This window comes from Dreissena polymorpha, chromosome 1 (assembly GCF_020536995.1).
Source record: "Dreissena polymorpha isolate Duluth1 chromosome 1, UMN_Dpol_1.0, whole genome shotgun sequence".
In the NCBI taxonomy this organism is placed as follows: Eukaryota; Metazoa; Mollusca; class Bivalvia; order Myida; family Dreissenidae; genus Dreissena; species Dreissena polymorpha.
This window is the reverse complement of record NC_068355.1, coordinates 24,153,623-24,172,574: the sequence shown is the minus strand read 5'-3', so window position 1 is coordinate 24,172,574 and position 18,952 is coordinate 24,153,623. Positions and strand designations below refer to the sequence as shown.

Below are 18,952 nucleotides of genomic sequence, written 5' to 3'. Positions count from 1 at the left end.
TTCTTCATAATATATTTCAAAATAGCTGTACACATCGTGTACGTGTAATCGTTAAAGTCAAATGCTTAACATTTTAATTCGATTTAGAATCGGTAAGCATGGACTAAACAATTTATTTTATACTTATTAAATATGTTGCGAAATTATTAAATAATGGTTGACAACATTATTATTGTTTTTGCCGAAAATTTGAAAAATGTGGATATTTGTGTTCATTTTAAAAATTTACGTATGATCCTGTTGTACAACAACCATGATGATTCATTCAAGCCAAGCCCGCTGGCACATATGTGTGTGTGTGTGTGAGTGTGTGCGCGTGTGTGTGCGCGTGTGTTTTTTGTGTGTGCCCAAGCAATATCAGGGTGTTTTCAACGTCTCGGTAGTGTATAACACTACTCGGTGGTGTTAAATTTTAACAAACTAGCTTTTGTCAAGCTAACGTCTAAATTACGGGTTGATAGGCCGTATTACTTTTAATTATGTATATTCGAGCAGAAAGGGGCGTTGATGGACCGCTACATCAGTTAAGCATATATTAACATACTTCTGTGTTGCGACACAAACTCAATAACTCCAAAATCAGCATCTATTAAGTAAAATAAATTGACAAAATTCCTGAACGTGTACACGACAAGTTTTTAAGGTAGATAATGTTATGGGACATCTGTAAGAGGTATATAATGCCATATCAAGCGACATGCCATGTTTATAGATAAACATTGTTTAAGTTGTAGCCATGGTAAGAAGTGGATTAGATGTGCAACATTAAAGTCTGAAACTCTCATAGATTGACGTTTGAGCTTGCTGATTGATATTAGTAGTAACATACTTGTGAACATTTATCACGTGTTTTACACGTGGCACGTGCGCATTTGTTTATATCTGAAATAATGCTTTAATTTACTTTCTTCTGATAGAACAAAAGGCAAAAATATAAAATAAGCAAAACCTGTCTAAAGGCTTTGTACGTTTTGGACATGTACAAGTGAGAGACGACGTTAAGCATAAAGGTAGCCTGTGCATTTGTCTTGAATTAACAATATTTACAATATAACCAGCAGTGACATTATCTAATAATACGAAATTCAGTCTCTAATTTACAAACGTGTAAAACATAAACGACAATTACAAACTCATGGCCGGAAAAAGTTGAGGTCAACATTTAATAATGAAACCCAGGTAGTGTCTAGAAAGAAGATTAGGGTCCCATTGTAGAACAGATTTATAACAAGGTAAAAAACGTTATTACAGCCATGAAAGGCAAGTAAAACTTGCAACTATGCAATCGCTTATAAACAAGCCTCTGAAGCATGCTATGAAAAATCCTCACATACAGGTGTGTTAATGGAAACGTCGGAATGAAAGAAAAAAAAAATGTGAAATGTACACATATTAACACAAGAACATATCCATATGCTTAACAACTGACAGCATAAGGTCAACTTGCACAAATACTACATGATCTTAATGAACAAAAGTTAAAAAAGAAAACGTTTAATGGTATAACAATTATTAGCTTATTTGCCCCTTGACATAACACCGGTAAATTTGTATTTATTATAAATCATATATTAATAGAGTGTGCTTTATACAAAGATATAAATTATATCGTAATGTAAGGATCATGGTGATATGATCATGTAATACTATACTCTGCACAAGTTATATTAACATTCATTTAATCAGACACGTATTTTACACTCAAGTTCTTATAAAGTTGTAATGGTTCTACATGCGTTATTCTAAAGCCAAATTTGGGATACGATCTTGGTTTAGGCAGCAAGTTTTGATGAGGTATCTTGACTCAGCCATTTTGGACACCATCTTTCTCATTAAAAAAACTATAAGGTCCATTCCGTAATTCATATTTAATATGAATATCACATTAGCATAATGCAATTCAATACGTTAAACAACATACGCGATGGTCATAATTTAACAACTATATTAAGTTGTGAAATGACAGTGTCATTATCAAAATCATTGATAAACAATAGCAATATTTAATAATTAAAAATAAGGCCCCTCGTTTACACGCTGAGTACGCAAAAGCTATGGAAGATATTGTCATAGAAAACTAATAATAGCTGAAATGCAATCAAAGAAGTGTGTTTATTTTCAAGCTTTGTATAGCCATACCCTGATCACAGTTGTTGCCTTGCCAGCCAGGTGAACATGTGCATGAGTACGCGTTTTGAAGATTATTGCACGTGGCGCCGTTCTTACACGGAGCGGGTGCGCATTCGTTGATATCTGAAATACATGTGTTTACATTCAATTATGTGTATTGGAAAAAAACGCTTATATTACATTAAATATAGTGGACAAAGGGCGTTCATATTAAATTAAGCAATAATTCTTCAAACGCAGTGTTCGTTTTGAGCATGTGCAACAGAGTGATAACTTTGAGCGCCACATGTAGCCTATGCATTTGTGGCCCCATCGATTCATTTAACAATACGCAAAGACAAGTATTTAACAAATGAATAATGTTACGAAACGGTAATACAATTCGTTACGCGATTGACTTGTATGGCACAATGTGCTAATCATAAAAAGCCATCCGTTTACAGGCTGGGTATGAAATAGCTTTGTGAAAAAATAGCCACCGGAAATATATTTAAAGGGATTTGAACACGGATGGTCACATATTCTTTATAACCATACCCTGATCACAGTTGTTTCCTTACCAGCCCGGTGAGCATGTGCACGAGTACGTGTTCTGAAGATTAGTGCATGAGGCGCCGTTCTTACACGGCGCAGTTGCACATTCGTTGGTATCTGAACGAAAAACAAAACAATCACAATGTCTCAATTAATCAGCGTGGTTACATTATTGATGTAGATCAAACCGTATCGACACATATTGAGAGATGTGTATTAATTCGCCATGTAAGCGTTAAATTGAACAAGCAACAACAAAATCACTAATCCGGTAGAAAACGTCACACACCCGGATTTGGGTCTGAATAGTGGATTTATAGTTTGAAACATATCCTAAATCAAGAATCTGAATGATGCCAGTCTGGTACAATGTATCATTCAGAGCCCAAAGATTTCCAATACGATTTTCAAGTAGACCGCCCGTTTCAGCATTTTGACAAATATATCAATATTGTGATATACGTGGTTGGAGAGTAAATTGATCAAATTAAAATTAAAGATTATAGCGAAATGTCAGCAAATATGTTCGCTTATACACACTTTTCGGTAAGCATGGAATAAACTATTTGTTATATAATTATTAAATATGTTGCGAAATTACTCAATACTGGTTGAAAACACCTTTATTGTATTTGCCAAAATTTGAAATAAAAATGATATGGATGAGTTTGTAATCGGCTCAATCAGCAAATGGTTATCAGCAATCAGTCAATCGGAAAATAAACAACAGTCTAGGAATTGTATAACTAAATTGTGGATATTTGTGCTGACTGAAAAATTCAAGCATCATCCTGTTGTACAGGAAACCGGATGGTTCATTCAAGGCACGCCCGCATGCATGTATGTGTGTGCGTGTGCGCGCGTGAGTGCGTGCGCGTGTGTGTGTATTTGTGTGTGGCCAAGCAGTTTGAAGATATTATAAAATGTCTCATTAGCGTATAAAATTAGTCTGTAGTGTTATATTTGAACAAACGAAACTTCTGCCAGGCGTTCGTTTAAATTGCGGGTTGATAGGTCGTATTACTGATTATTATGTATCTTCGAGCAGAAAGGGACGTTGATGGACCGTTACATCAGTTAAGCGCATATTACCATAGTTCTCTGTTGCTACACAAACTCAATAATGCAAAATTCGGCATCTATTAAGTACAATAAATACAAAATGCCTGAAAGTGTACACGAAAAGTCTTTAAAGGAAGAGAATGTGATGGGATATGTTTAAAGGGTATGAAATATCATATCAAGCGACGTGTTTATATTAACCCCTTGTGTGAGTTATAGCGTCGGTAACAAGAGGATTAGAGGTGCAACCCTCACGCCTGAAACTCTCAAAGATTAACGTTTGGGCTAGCTGAGAGATATTAGTAGTAACAGATTCGTGGACATTTATACCTGAAGCAAATAGCAAAAAATGGGAGGATTAGTGCAGATGCTAAGGATTAAGCAAGTTGTCAAACGAGTTGACAAAATGTATTGATCCGTTAAATCGAAAGCATTCATCTAGCAAAGATGATGAACATTCCGACTGGAACCAATAGCACCAATAGCACCAACGACTGTTAATGTTTATCAAATCATTGATGCTTTTAAGACCAAAACGACAAATTTAAAAACTCATGGCCAGATCATTTATATGGGTCAATATCGATATACCCCAGTGGTAATCATTCTGTTAGCCATTACATGTATCATGAATTGTTTAATTTGATACCACGGTTTTGTGTTGCATGGCTCACTATTGCACACCTTAATTGTTGCCCAGTCTAGCCTGGCAACATTATAGTTATTGCTGACTTTTTTAATACTTAATGATCAGTCAATATAATTACATATACAGGCTAGAATCAGTTTTGTGAATCATCTTAAAGTGACATTTGTTGCTGGAAAATAAACAATACATTGGACATTTCTTCGCTTTGGTTTTGGTTAAACCCGTTTATTTAAAAAATTGTCATAACGCGCGTACCGGGATCTAACAATATCTAATAAATTTGAAATCCATTGTGTGTCCAGAAAGCAACTTAGTGTTTCAGACACCAAAGTGTAAGACGTGTATCTTATAAATTCAAGATTGATTGGCTTACGAAATAGTTCCCAGGAATGTGACATTAAGTTTGTTTTAGACATGGTTTGACTTTGGTACCTACTGCTACTCTTTCTGAAACAGGAACACGCAGATACAAAAACTTCAAAGCGGTTGCTAAAACAATTAAAAGTAGAAGTGTTGGTCATTATACTATATGTTATGTAATAGATTGATCTGCTGTACTGTATGTTTTTCACTGGTCAATAGACGGAAAAATACATAACTTCGTTGACAACTTTAAGTCTGAAATAAGACAAAAACTTAGAATTTTTTTTTATAAAATTAGTGTTTGACTGAAACATGGTGTTCAGCAACACAAGTATGGCGAGGTCACGTAGGCAATCCAATGTATCAAGGTTGTAAAAAACTTAAAAGTGGCTTGTCATTACCACCAGATAATATTATACTAGAAGTCACTAAGAACAAACACCATATGATTACACTACTTTGAAAACATGATTTCACAAATAAAAAACTTCATATATTGTGCTCTCAAACACACAAGTGAGTCGTTACAGGAGATATTTATATTGAATCATATACACTTGTAATTATCAATCGACCTGAATTTAACATTACCAATGAGGAAGTTGACGTTGTCGTGATAAGGCAATGATTGATGCTAGAGACACAAACCACATTTGCATTTTAGTGGTAGATGATAAATACTGTCGTGTTAGGTTTGGTTTTAATTTCTATGTAGTCCTGCAGGGTTCGACATTAACTTTTTTAACAGCCAGACCATCGGACCAGCTCCTCTTAAAATGTACTAGCCCGAATCTGATGTCTACTAGACCATAAATGACATAGCAAATAAACAGAATTGTGTCGTGTAACTGTTTAATCAGGTTTCATCAGAAAATAAATAGTGAACACAAGCAAGTTATTTGATGCACACAGTAAAAAATAATATAAAACTATTTAACAACATAAATTGTTTGTTGTAATTTCACTGTTTATCACCAGTTAAACAAATGATGTATGTACAGCAGGTGGCATTTATTAAACGTATTCAAATTCTAGCCTCCTTGACCGCTGTACTCCATGCTACCACAGCTCCAAGGCCCTTTTCCATCATAATCTGTGTCAGTTTTACCGTCGGATTCTTCTTTATAAACTTATTTGTCGGACGAAAATCCAACCTTGAACAAAGCCATTCTTTAAATAACATTCTCTCGTCTGCTACGCCGTCGCCAAAATGTTTACATCGACGATACCGATTTTCGATAGAAGTCGTAAAAACATGATGTAAAGTTTGATGAAACTGTAGAAAATCATTAACTCTTTCAGTGCTGGAACCGAATTTTGAAGGTCTTTGCAAACAGTTTGGATCCAGATGAGACGCCACAGAACGTGGCGTCTCATCTGGATCCAAACTGTTTGCTATTCTGATAGTATTATTTGAAAACAAATGAAGAAAATGCTAATTTTTAAAATTCAGCAGACAACATTTTAGCAGACTAAAAATTTCCCAGCATGCAAAGGGTTAATATTCATGACAACAAATGGAAACAAGCTATTTCTGCGGGAAGCTCTCCTTCGCGTCTATAAATAGCGATGAATCATGTGAATGCTTCGCATTTATTTATATACGCTAGTTTTGTTCTGATGTAAATAATGGATACAATAGTTATTTTACACATCAAGAGAAAAAGGTTTTCGGTTAGTTATAGTTATATGAATCAGTATAGATTTTGTATGTACGACCAGTCGGACAAGCTAGCCCAAAGTTTTACTAGCCCCACCACCGATCTTACTAGACAATGTCTGTCGGACGTGCCTTAGTGTCGAACCCTGGTCCTGAAACTCTTATTATTGATCATCATAGAATTACCATTTAGGGTGTGGGAGGTTATTTAAATTCGTAAAATGGACTAAAAGCATAGACATGTTGCGACGGATTCGATCTTTGCACAGACTATCTCTGTACGCGACACTTTTCCTTTATATTTTTGTATCGGTAAGGCTTAAGTTATTCAGATGCTGAACGCATGCAACTCTAAACAAACGTTAAGTCGATATTACAGCTTATTTAAAGTCGACCGTTTTTTTTTCACAGAATGGTACGGAAATCCTGATACAAAGGAAAATGTAATCAATACATGTGGGCAGCCATGGACGTATAATAGGGTATGGGTGTGCAATCGCAAGCAAACCAACCTCGGGCGCATGTAATGAAAATGTGAAACGTGCCCATACAGGCGTCTATATAGAAACACGTTATAGATGCAGACCCACTGGATCTGAATCCATGTGCCTATTGTTTGCAAAAGGACGAGGAATCATACACTTGTATTTATCCACTACAGTAGCATCAAGCGTTGCCTCAGCTGCAACCACTTTGCTTAAAATGATAAAATCTAAGAGAAAAGAGATAGTCCATGATAAAAACTTTGTTGCGCATGTTATAATTAGCGACTTTGTTGTGCTATATATTGTTTTAATCAAAATATTTAGTTGACATAATAGAATTTAATTGTATTAAGACTACGCATACATGTTATATAACATATTTTGTCGATGAGTAAGGGGCGATGGAGACTTGTTCATGTAATTGTCGGATAAAAGACACCATATGTAAACTGAACTCATATTAGCACAAGAACATCGCCCTATGCTAGCCTTCTCCCAGCATACGATTAAATGTTACACATACTTCTTAATATATGTTTGGAAAAGAGGACCTGATCTTGACCGTATTGAACAAAGGTTAAATAATAACCATACTGGTATTTCGATTTATATATAATTTGATTAATGAAATTACACCGGTATATTTTCATATAAACAAATAGCACAATCGAAACTGGGGCTTTATGCAAAATTATAATTTGTATCTATTATTCGTGATAAAGCGATACGGTCATGAAATACCAAATTATACAAATTTTATATAAAAATCATTTAATCCGACACTTATTTAACACGTATTGCTACTTAATTTGTACAATGTGCCCATATTCATTATTATAACAAACTAGCTTTTGTCAAGCTAACGTCTAAATTACGGGTTGATAGGCCGTATTACTTTTATGTATATTCGAGCAGAAAGGGGCGTTGATGGACCGCTTCATCAGTAAAGCGTATATTAACACACTTCTGTGTTGCTACACAAACTCAATAATTCCAAATTCAGCATCTATTTAGTAAAATAAATGGACAAAATTCCTGAACGTGTACACGACAAGTTTTTTAAATCGAAAGAATGTCATGGGACATCGTTAAGGGGTATAGAATGCCATATCAAGCGACATGCCATGTTTATAGAAACACATTGTTTGAGTTGTAGCCATGGTAAGAAAAGGACAAGATGTGCAACACTAAAGTCTGAAACTCTCATAGATTGACGTTTGAGCTTGTTGATAGAAATTTGTAGTAACATACTTGTGATCATTTTTCACGTGTTTTACACGTGACACGTGCGCATTTGTTTATATTTGAAATAACGCTTTAATTTAATTTCTTCTGATAGAACAAAAAGCAAGAATATAAAATAAGCAAAACCTGTCTAAAGGCTGTGTACGTTATGGACATGTACAACTGAGAGACGACGTTAAGCATAAAGGTAGCCTGTGCATTTGTCTTGAATTAACAATATTTACAATATAACCAACAGTTACATTAACTAATAGTACAAAATTTAGTCACTAATTTACAGACGTGTAAAACATACACGACATTTAAAAACTCATGGCCGGAAAAAGTTGAGGTCATTATTTAATAATGAAACCAAGGTAATGTCTAGACAGAACATTAAGATTCCATTATAAGAAAGGTTCATAACAAGGTAAACGTTCTAACAGCCATGGAAGGCAAGTATAACTTGCGACTATGCAATCGCTAATAAACAAGCCTCTGAAGCGTGCTATGAAAACTCCCAAAATACAGGTGTGTTAATGGAAACGTCGGAATGAAAGACAAAAGTTGTGAAATGTACACATATTAACACAAAAACATATTCATATGCTTAACAACTGACAGCATACGGCTAACTTGCACAACTACTACATGCTCTTAATGAACAAAAGTTAAAAAAGAATACGTTTGATGGTATAACAATTAATAGCTAATTTGCCCCTTGATATAACATCGGTAAATTTTCATTTATTATAAATCATATATTCATAGAGTGTGCTTTATACAAAGATATAAATTATATCGTAATGTAAGGATCATGGTGATATGATCATGTAATACTATACTCTGCACATTTTATATTAACATACATTTAATCAGACACGTAGTTTACACTTAAGTTCTAATATAGTTGTAATGTTTCTACATGCGTTATTCTTAAGCCAAATTTGGGAAACGATCTTGGTTTAGGCAGCAAGTTTTGATGAGGTATCTTGACTCAGCCATTTTGGACGTCATCTTTCTCATTTAAAAAACTATAAGGTCCATTTCGTAATTCATATTTAATATGAATTTCACATTTAAACTGACATCATAATGCATAACATAATGCAATTCCATACTTTAAACCACATACGCGATGGTCATAATTTAACAGCTATATTAAGTTGTGAAATGACAGTGTCATTATCAAAACCATTGATAAACAATAGCAATATTTAATAATTAAAAATAAGGCCAATCGTTTACACCCTGAGTATGCCAAAGCTATGTAAGATTTTGTCATAGAAAACTAATTATAGCTGAAATGCTATCAAAGAAGTGTGTTTATTTTCAAGCAATGTATAGCCATACCCTGATCACAGTTGTTGCCTTGCCAGCCAGGTGAACATGTGCATGAGTACGCGTTTTGAAGATTATTGCACTTGGCGCCGTTCTTACACGGAGCGGGTACGCATTCGTTGATATCTGAAATACATGTGTTTACATTCAATTATGTTTATCTGAAAAAACGCTAATATTACATAAAATATAGTGGACAAAGGGCGTTCATATTAAATTAAGCAATAATTTTTCAAACGCAGTGTTCGTTTTTAGCATTGTGCAACAGAGTATATCTTTAGCTTACATGTATACCTATGCATTTGTGTCCACATATTCAGTTGAGAAAAGTGCGAGTCTTTTTGACTATTTATTATAAACGCGACTTATTTCGCATGTAAATGTACTGCAAAACGACATTTGAATTGTCAATTTATCACATTTTCCTTATTTCGTTCAATGTGCATTGTTTATAATCCATGCATATACTTTTTACATTTTAGAATGTGCGACAAGCCATACAAATATCGCACAGTTCATAAAAAATCTGCACTATTTGCTTTCCGATTTAATTCACGTTAGGCATAGAGATGTGTAAAGTATAAGATGTTAAAAATAGTCCCACACTGGAATTCGGAATGTCCCATCCTGTACACGGTATAATGCATTCATTTATCTGTTGTGTAATGGGATGTTTTCCATTCTTTGTTTATTAAAATATTAAATTATTTTCTTGTACAATAAGAGAATTTACCATAGACAAATTAAACATTGTTCAAGTTTAAATATATCTTTGTATGCAGAGATCTGCAAATGCAACTGAGTTCACCAACGGCTATTATTTGAGCCGCGTTCTGAGGAATCTTGGCTTAATGCATGTGCGTAAAGTGTCGTCCCAGATTAGTCTGTGCAGTCCACACAATCTATTCAGGGACGACACTTTCCGCTTTTCTGGTATTTTTATTTTCAAGGAAGTCCCTGATTACCGCAAATTAAGTTTAGGCGGAAAGTGTCGTCCCTGATTAGCCTGTGCCCACTGCACAGGCTAATCTGGGATGAACGGCCACCGGAAAAACTACCCTTTTTCTTAAAAATTTGCTACTTTGAGACATAGTATGCGATAAAAGTCTTATCGTTGATTAATAATTGGTTATTTTCACTCAAAAAACGCGTTTTCTTCACTATGAAATTTATAAGCAAAGTTGGGGTTCCCATGGGATTTTTGCATTTTCCCATGGGATTTTCGATTTTCCCATGGGATTTTTTTCCCATGTTTTTTTTTCTCCCATAATTTGCAAATGGGAGAAAAATCCGATGGGATTTTGAACATTTTAAAAAACATGTTTTATTTGCGTTTGCAAGTATTTTAACGTTATTGAAGGACTGTATATTGGTTTTATGCCAATTATATATAAAAATATTTAGTAATAAAAAAATCCCTTTTTAAAATGGGAGAAAAAAATCCCATGGGATTTTTTTCTTATTTTGAGAGATTTATTCATGAAACTTTCAGAAACATCATATGTTATTAAATGATGAACAACTACGATATTTTAATGCGTTTAGTCGTGTTTAAAAAAAAAACAAAATTCCGTGGGATTTTTAAATCCCATGGGATTTTTTTTCCCATGGGATTTTTTTTCCCAATGGGATTTTTCAGTTTCGTAAGCCGAATAAGTTTCTTAATGCGAAAAACAACAATAAAGGAAATAATAATTATAATTTTGAATAAAAAATTGAATAATATAAAGAACATGAATATTTTTAAAATGAGTTACAATTAAAAGTTTATGCTAGTAGAACTTATCATGTCTTGTTCGAGCAGATGGTTGAGTCCAATTGGTGAGTATGCCAGCTTAGAACTAGTATAAAAGCATCGCAGACAGACAACGCTGTCATACTGTACACACCGCTGAGTAACAATCTTTATTGCATTTCATTTTGCAACAGAAAATGAACTCCGTAGTATAATTGATCTTATATATGCCCTCTGCTTTTGAAAGCGTGCAACACATTAACATAACAATAAGTCCATGCCAAAAACTATGTGCAAATTCCATTCAAAGCTATATACACATTATAAAGGTCAGATGACCCGCGTCATGCGAAAATGGGTCTTATGTCATATGCGGCCGAAGTTGGTCCATCCTAGCTTGTCCAACCGCGCAGTCTGGTCAGGTACTACGCTGACTGATATATAAAGTCAAGCCATGATTCGTGGTCTCATATCCAAACTCGGTAGCTCCTGTGCGAAACTTTCACCGGAAACGACGGCACCGAGACGGGCGCTCGAACTTTGCGGATGCGCGTTATATGTTATATATAATAGCGCGATGTGTTTTTTCTTGCCTCAAATTAGTAAGCCCAATCAGCGTTTTATTGTGTTCTTTGCTTCTACTATTAACAAGAATTTCAACTGATACGAACATGAATTTTATTTTAATATGTTTATTTAATGCTCGGAAAACTCATTGTATATTTAGACTACTACTTATAAAACAAAGTCGGGTTTTCAACATCTGTTTTCGGCATAAAAATTGTTATTCCAAACCAGATTTGACGCACTTTACTGTACAAAATACCGTTAGGGCCACCGTGGTAACTCATTAAAATCCAGAGGGCGAGAATGCGAGAACGCGAAAGTACGATGACGACAGTGCGACAATACGATGGCGACAATGCGTTCGGAGGATTGCGAAAACGCGCTAGTACGATGACGACAATGCGACAGTGCGACAATACAATGGCGGCAGTGCGATAGTACGGGGGCGACAACGCGATAGTCATATCGTACTGTCGCCGTGGTATCATCGCAATGTCGCCATCGTTCTATCGCATTGTCGCCATCGTATTGTCGCACTGTCGCCATCGCATTTTCGAATTGCCGCAATCATACTATCGCGTTATCGCATTGGCACCATCGTACTATCGCACTGTCGGCTATCGCCATCGTATTGTCGCACTGTCGTCATCGTATTTTCGCACTGTCGTCATCGTATTATCGCACTATCGAACTGTAGTATTGTCGCCATCGTACTATCTCACTGTCGCCATCGTATTGTCGCACTGTCGTCATCTCACTGTCTGATTGTCGTCATCGTATTATCGCGTTCTCGCATTGTCGCCATCGTACTATCGCATTGTCGCCATCGTATTGTCACCCTGTCATCATCGTATTGTCACATTGTCGCCATCGTACTATCGCGTTCTCGCGTTCTCGCCCTCTGGATTTTAATGTGTAACCACGATGGCACTTACGGTATTCCGTAATACTGCTAAAGCACAATATGATTAGGTCACTCCCAATGCTCAAATCTCTATGTCTATTTTAGTAACAACACATGTCTTTGGAAGGATATTTAGGTAAAAGTTACATCATTCGTGGTGAATATTTACATTATGACTGATGCTAATTCTAATTTGCTTTATGACAATTCCAACATGCTTGTTGTCTATTCGTTTATACTTGATGATTGCTGCAACATTACATCATTCATGAATAATATTTACATTATGCGTGATGTTTATTCTAACATGCTTCATGACAGTTCCAACATGCTTGTTCTCAATCGGTTATACTTGATGATTGTTTCAACATGCTTGGTGACTATCCAATGTTTGTGTGTTCATTATTCCTGAAACCAGTCATAATCGGTTTTTCCACTAAGTGTCATTAACAACGGCAGTTAGCAACAGGCAGTAAGCAGAATGCAAGTTACTAAATTATGACATCAGGTGGCGCGCGTTTATTTTCCGTATGTTGAATAAATTACTTTTCGGAAAAAAAAGCGAATACATCCGAATCATTTTGACTAGTAAACTGAATAAGCTGAATTAGTCCCCTTCGTTATATAATCTCCATTAAACTAAATACGTTCATTATTGCCATGAAGACCAGTAAGTTTACACAATGAATTGACTGCCGTGAATGTTTTTGATATTTGCAAGATGCTATTGGCACTCAAGAAATTATACATGTATTTTATTCAGAACATAACGGGGCTGATGTGTTGGAATTGTGGCCCTTCCCTAGTCCAAATAATTACAGTAGACGTAATCTACCGATGTGCATTGCATATCGACCTCATATTTATAAAGTAGCCCAAACCCCCATTGCCACAGACCTGTGCGTGAAACTTTCAGATTTCTCTAGTCTGTTTACCATGCTATAATTACAATTTCTATAAACACATATTTATCATTTTATGACTATATAATGTCTGTGGTATACGGAGAAACCTGAAAGTTACAAGTACTCGTGTCTAGTACTGTACACTTATTGTACTCCTCGTTGAGAAAACAACTACTTCATCTACATGTATTAACATATCATAAAACATAATTTTCAATCAAGTTGGAAAAAATCAATAAATAAATGTCATATAAACAGGTTTGTCATGAACGTTGACGTCGCTCTTGGTTACCAGAAAAATTCCCACGCACGGATTTCAACCGTCATTGTTTACAATCAATTAAGTGCATAAGTACTTGAATTTGTTAAGTGTTTTTTAAAAGTGTCCAGCTACAGGTGGTTAGCGTGTGGCTTTAATACTAGTTAGTGAAAACATATTTTGGAATGATAAGTAATCATATTATAACGAAAAATCAACTTTTCTTAAAAAAATAAGTTAAATATATATTCAACAAGGTATCCAACTCGAAATCATCCGAAAACGGGATGCATCGTTTTAAACATCCATTACTTCATCAATTTTGCAGCGATTTTCACGATCTTGGTCTTATTCAACGCAGAAATAAATTTCCTTTCTGGAAATGTATATGTTTTGCAATATTTTTACAAATACTGGGTCAAATTTTAAAAAATAACACGATACACAACTCGCGTGACCCAGCTGTGATCGATCAGACAGTATTCATGACTGAAATCTTCACGGGGAAATGGGCATTTTCCCTGCAAAGTTCACGAACCTCGATACCATAATTCAATTAAAACATTCTTACCGTGCTTGCCGTAGAATTATGCATCAAAACTAACTGTCCAGCGCATTTTCAAACCTTTGTTTACATACATTTCAACCAACTGACATTTTAAACACAAGAGTGATTTCATTGCTCCAATGCGGAGTTGTGTCTTAACAACTGGAGATTTCATTCATAAATACGGTCTGATCGATAACAACTGGGTCAAGCGAATTATGTATAGCTTTATTTCTTAAAATTTGACCCAGCATGCGTAGAAATATAACAATATATATACATTTCCTAAAAGGAAATTCATTTCTGCGTTGAATAAGACCGGGTCATGAAAATCGCTGCAAAATTAATTTAGTAATGGCTGCTTTGCGGATGATTTCGAGTTGGATACCTTGTTATATATAAAACGGTAGTGATTTTTTTTTTTAAGAAAATTTGATTTTTCGTTTTAATATGATTATTTATCATTCAAAAAGATGTTTTCACTAATTAGTATCATAGCCACACGCTAACCACCTGTGTGTCCAGCACGTGTGCCGGGAGAACAGGGCTTAATGTATTTTTTGTTAAGCTCTATAATATTTATATCCAATCTGTATGAAAAAATGTCGGTGAACATTATTCCGGTGTTAATTTTTGAAAATATTGAGGCATTCGTTAATTATAGATCTAAAACGGATCATTAATCCGCAAAAAAAACACCGGGCATATTGCATATTAGATCGGGCACATGAAATTATTTCGAAAGAAAGCAATAAGAGTTTCAATTCTACATGAGTAAGTCTCGCTGTGTACGATTACGCTCTTACTGCTCGTATGTATTTGTCTCTTGGCAAATACCTAGTGTTTTATTTTGCTTAATCTAAATTGTGTCATCTATATGTACTTAAAGCAGCATGACCAACAGCTCTTTCATATGTGAAAGAGATTGACACGAAATACCTACCCATCTATAATAAAGTTTATATGTGCACTTCAATATTATAGTTTTAAAGCATTTTATGTGGTGCAATATAAAAGTACTCTAGTAAATATGAAATTATGTAATCGATTTCCTCTCAACATACATGCAAAGTTCCAGATAACTTTTTCAGCAAAATCTTGGTTTACACTCTATAATAATCCAGCCTTAAAGTCTATTATTAATTCTTTTTTTTCAGGTAAATATAATTTTTGGCACATCCGCATTTAGGTTTATAGTCTAAGAAGAGCTAATGACAATTGCCGGGTTACAGCAGACTTTTTGCGATAAAAGGACCAGATAATGGAAAACGTTCGGCTTTTCGACTGTTGTAAAGATGGTCTGTTATTCATAATAACGTTAAAGTGCTGTTGATTTCATAATTGTAATGAGGGCCTAGACGAGTGGGAACTCATTGATAAAATGTTTACATTATATGCATTGATATTGAGTTTTACGCATGATCACACATTTTGAATTCTTATTTTATTTTTTCAATGTGTAACCGTACGCACAGAATTTAAGTCTGCTTTTTTACTAAATTTAATTCAATTTTTTACGACTTTAAGCGTCTTATCTGGAGCTCTTCATACATGCATTAGTAGCATATATTGAAATATATCCATAGACTTTCTTTGGTTATTGAAGCTAAATTACTGTACAAAAATTATGGTTAGTCATTAACCAAAAAAAAGTTAAGTCTACAAACACGCGGTTAATTTCGGTTCAGTAGCAAATATCTTACAAAGGTGCGCAACTTCTCCTATAACATAAAATTTCCGTTATACGCCGTAAATTTCCGTAGTCCTCCGTAGCATTTCGTAATGACTGTCAATTGACATCATTGTATCATGCATGATAGTATGTTGCTTTGTGCTTGGGTGAAACTCACATCTTACCATCGCGTTAATTTATTAAACGCATTAATATTTGATTTCATTATGCACTGCGCCTATTGCACAAGTCTCTCTGCACAAACCAACATACACATATGCAGCATGCAATTAACGAACAAGAATGTTGCATCTGTACACATGCATGATGCCATTAAGCAGAATGTAAATAGACATTGGACATCAGGCAAGATATAAGTGTCATCAAGCATGAAAAGGTGTCTACATACTAATTGAAAGTACCATCAAGAATCATGACACAGTCACAAAGAAGGATGTAATTTTTACCTAAATACCCTTCCATGTTTGTCGGCACTGTGTGTTTGCTTAATTTCACTGAAGAACGTCTACTGGTAAATCTTACAAAAAAAGTGATAAATAAGACTGAGTAGCAATTTTTTCGGCGTTGCTGTTTAACGTCAAATTTGGCCTTTCAACGAACTTCTTAAAAGCCCGTTGAATTTTAATGAAGACGTTTCCCGCTTGTAGGTCCGAATGAATTAAATCAAATTTTGCAATTGGCAATTTGATAGAAATCCCCATAAAACATTGCACATAGCTTTCTAAAATAAACAGGCCACATTGAACGCATTCACGATATCCAACAGCTCTCTTTGCAAAGACCTATCTAGTGTTTCTTGGCCGTGTAAGATCTATAATTAGAACATCGTCACCTAAACATCTACTAATAGAAGAGCATATTTTGGGGCAACAAATTCAATAAGAGTATAAAACGTCCACGATCAATAATGTGTAGTTTGTTAAAGATATCACGGCAGTAAAAACATAGCACTTTAAAGAGACCACAATCTGGTACATTTGGTCAATTGTTGCGTCCGTGGCGGACAATACATTTTTAAAAAGAAAGCGTACAAAAAAGCAAACACAAAGTTCTTCGTAAGCTTGTTTTAATCTTAAAAACACATAATCGACAGTCATTCCAGTCAAATACAATACTAACAGTCAGCACTCTAGACATCAAAATTGCGGATATAAATATTTAATTCAGGGATATCAAGTGTATCAAGTTCGCGATCCGGAAAAAATAGCCGGCAGTCTGGGGCATTAGGTCCCTTACAGGGATTAAAGGTAAATCCCCGCCCGAGCCGTAGCTAATTGATTTATTGTAGTCTTTCTAGTTGCAATTTCTGGTGAGTACAATGCGGAATATTACGGATATTTGCAACATGTCGAAGATTTTCGGAAAGTAGCGAAGAGGTTTTCGTCAGTTAATATTCCTGTCCGTGCCGGCCGCTAACTTATCAGAATCAATAAAAAAGAACCAGGAATAATCGGTACCGATCGCAAATTTCCGGAAGTCCGATAAAGCTTCAACAAATGATCGCGTACTCGAACGAATCTGTCCCTACGCCTCCAACTCCCTTTAAATCTCATCGGACATTCATTGATCTCAAAATCTATCCTTGACGACTCAAATCATATTTCCTGTATAGTTTGGCCTATTGACGTCCCTGTAATTATAACAATGGTCTTTTGGATAAACACCGCTAAGTTGTTGCAATATAATAACCGTTTAAAATAGTTACCGGTTTTCATTTAATAAAATGATTAAGTCATATTCGAGTTTTCAGCGATTGCCAATAGTTTGCTTTTGTTTCTCATAAGCATATGGTGCTTGGTATATGCTATTGAATCCTATGTAGATTGCAAATATTACATAACCCTTACAGCGGCCGAGCGCAGATATCTGCATTTGGCCGCTAAAAAGAAAAATCTGTGCGCATTAATTTAATTCAAATCTTATTATCATAATCAAAATCATCATCATCGTCGTCGTCGTCACTACTACCACCACCATCATCATCATCATCATCATCATCATCATCTTCTTCTTCTTCTTCTTCTTCTTCTTCTTCTTCTTCTTCTTCTTCTTCCTCCTCCTCCTCATCATAATTAACAACAACAGCAACACCAACTTAACATCATCATCAAACAACAATAAACATCGGTAGCATACAATGTGCTTCATCAACCATACATAATATTTGCGTTAAAACACCATAATAGAACAGCATGAATGAAGCTGTCTATTACACTTTTATATTTCCTATACCAATATTTTTTTTCGTTAATTGAAGGACTAGTTGAAATCTTCTATAAAAGCCCTCCCACCCCCCCCCCAAAATATAAAAAAAATAAAACATAATAATAATAACCCAAGCAAACAACAATAAACATAGGTTAGTTAGTATACACTGTGCTTTAGCAACCATGCATAATGAATGTTTATGACTTCGGACCGTTGTGATCAAATTTAAAAAAGCAAGATGGTATGTATGCGGCACACAACACATAGATAATTATAGTTTTATACCTTAAACGTAGTTCATCAAAATAAAGATAAGTTATTATCTATGTAATACTTAAATTAGGTTTATAACGTATGCATATTTGTCTAAAACTTGTGAAATGTGATTCGTAAGCCGACGACAACACTATCATTCGGACCTTTCTCCCCACCTAACAATCGAGATTAAACACCCGTGGAGATCCCGATCTTATCAATGAATAAACCGGTGCAATGATGTCAAGTCAAATAAAACATACTATTACTATCCAAATAAATATCTATCAAAAATGTAAATTGATGTACCTACTTAACTAAAACTAAACTTTATCGATTAGCAAGAAAAATATATAAAGAAGAAGCAGACAAAGTAGACAAATTAATTGTAACATATGTTTTCTCAGTCTCCCACTGTTGAACAATATAAA

General features: G+C 34.9%; 1 protein-coding gene across 1 annotated transcript in view; it reads right to left on the bottom strand.

Annotated features, from left to right (window-relative positions):
* The window catches only part of LOC127847502 (fibropellin-3-like), a 116,110-nt gene that overhangs the window by 38,234 nt on the left and 58,924 nt on the right, over positions 1 to 18,952 (bottom strand). Inside the window, exon 6 of the mRNA XM_052379854.1 lies at positions 2,140 to 2,253. Within this exon, the coding sequence (XP_052235814.1) occupies positions 2,140 to 2,253 (114 nt within the window). The remainder of the gene's footprint in view (positions 1 to 2,139; positions 2,254 to 18,952) is intronic.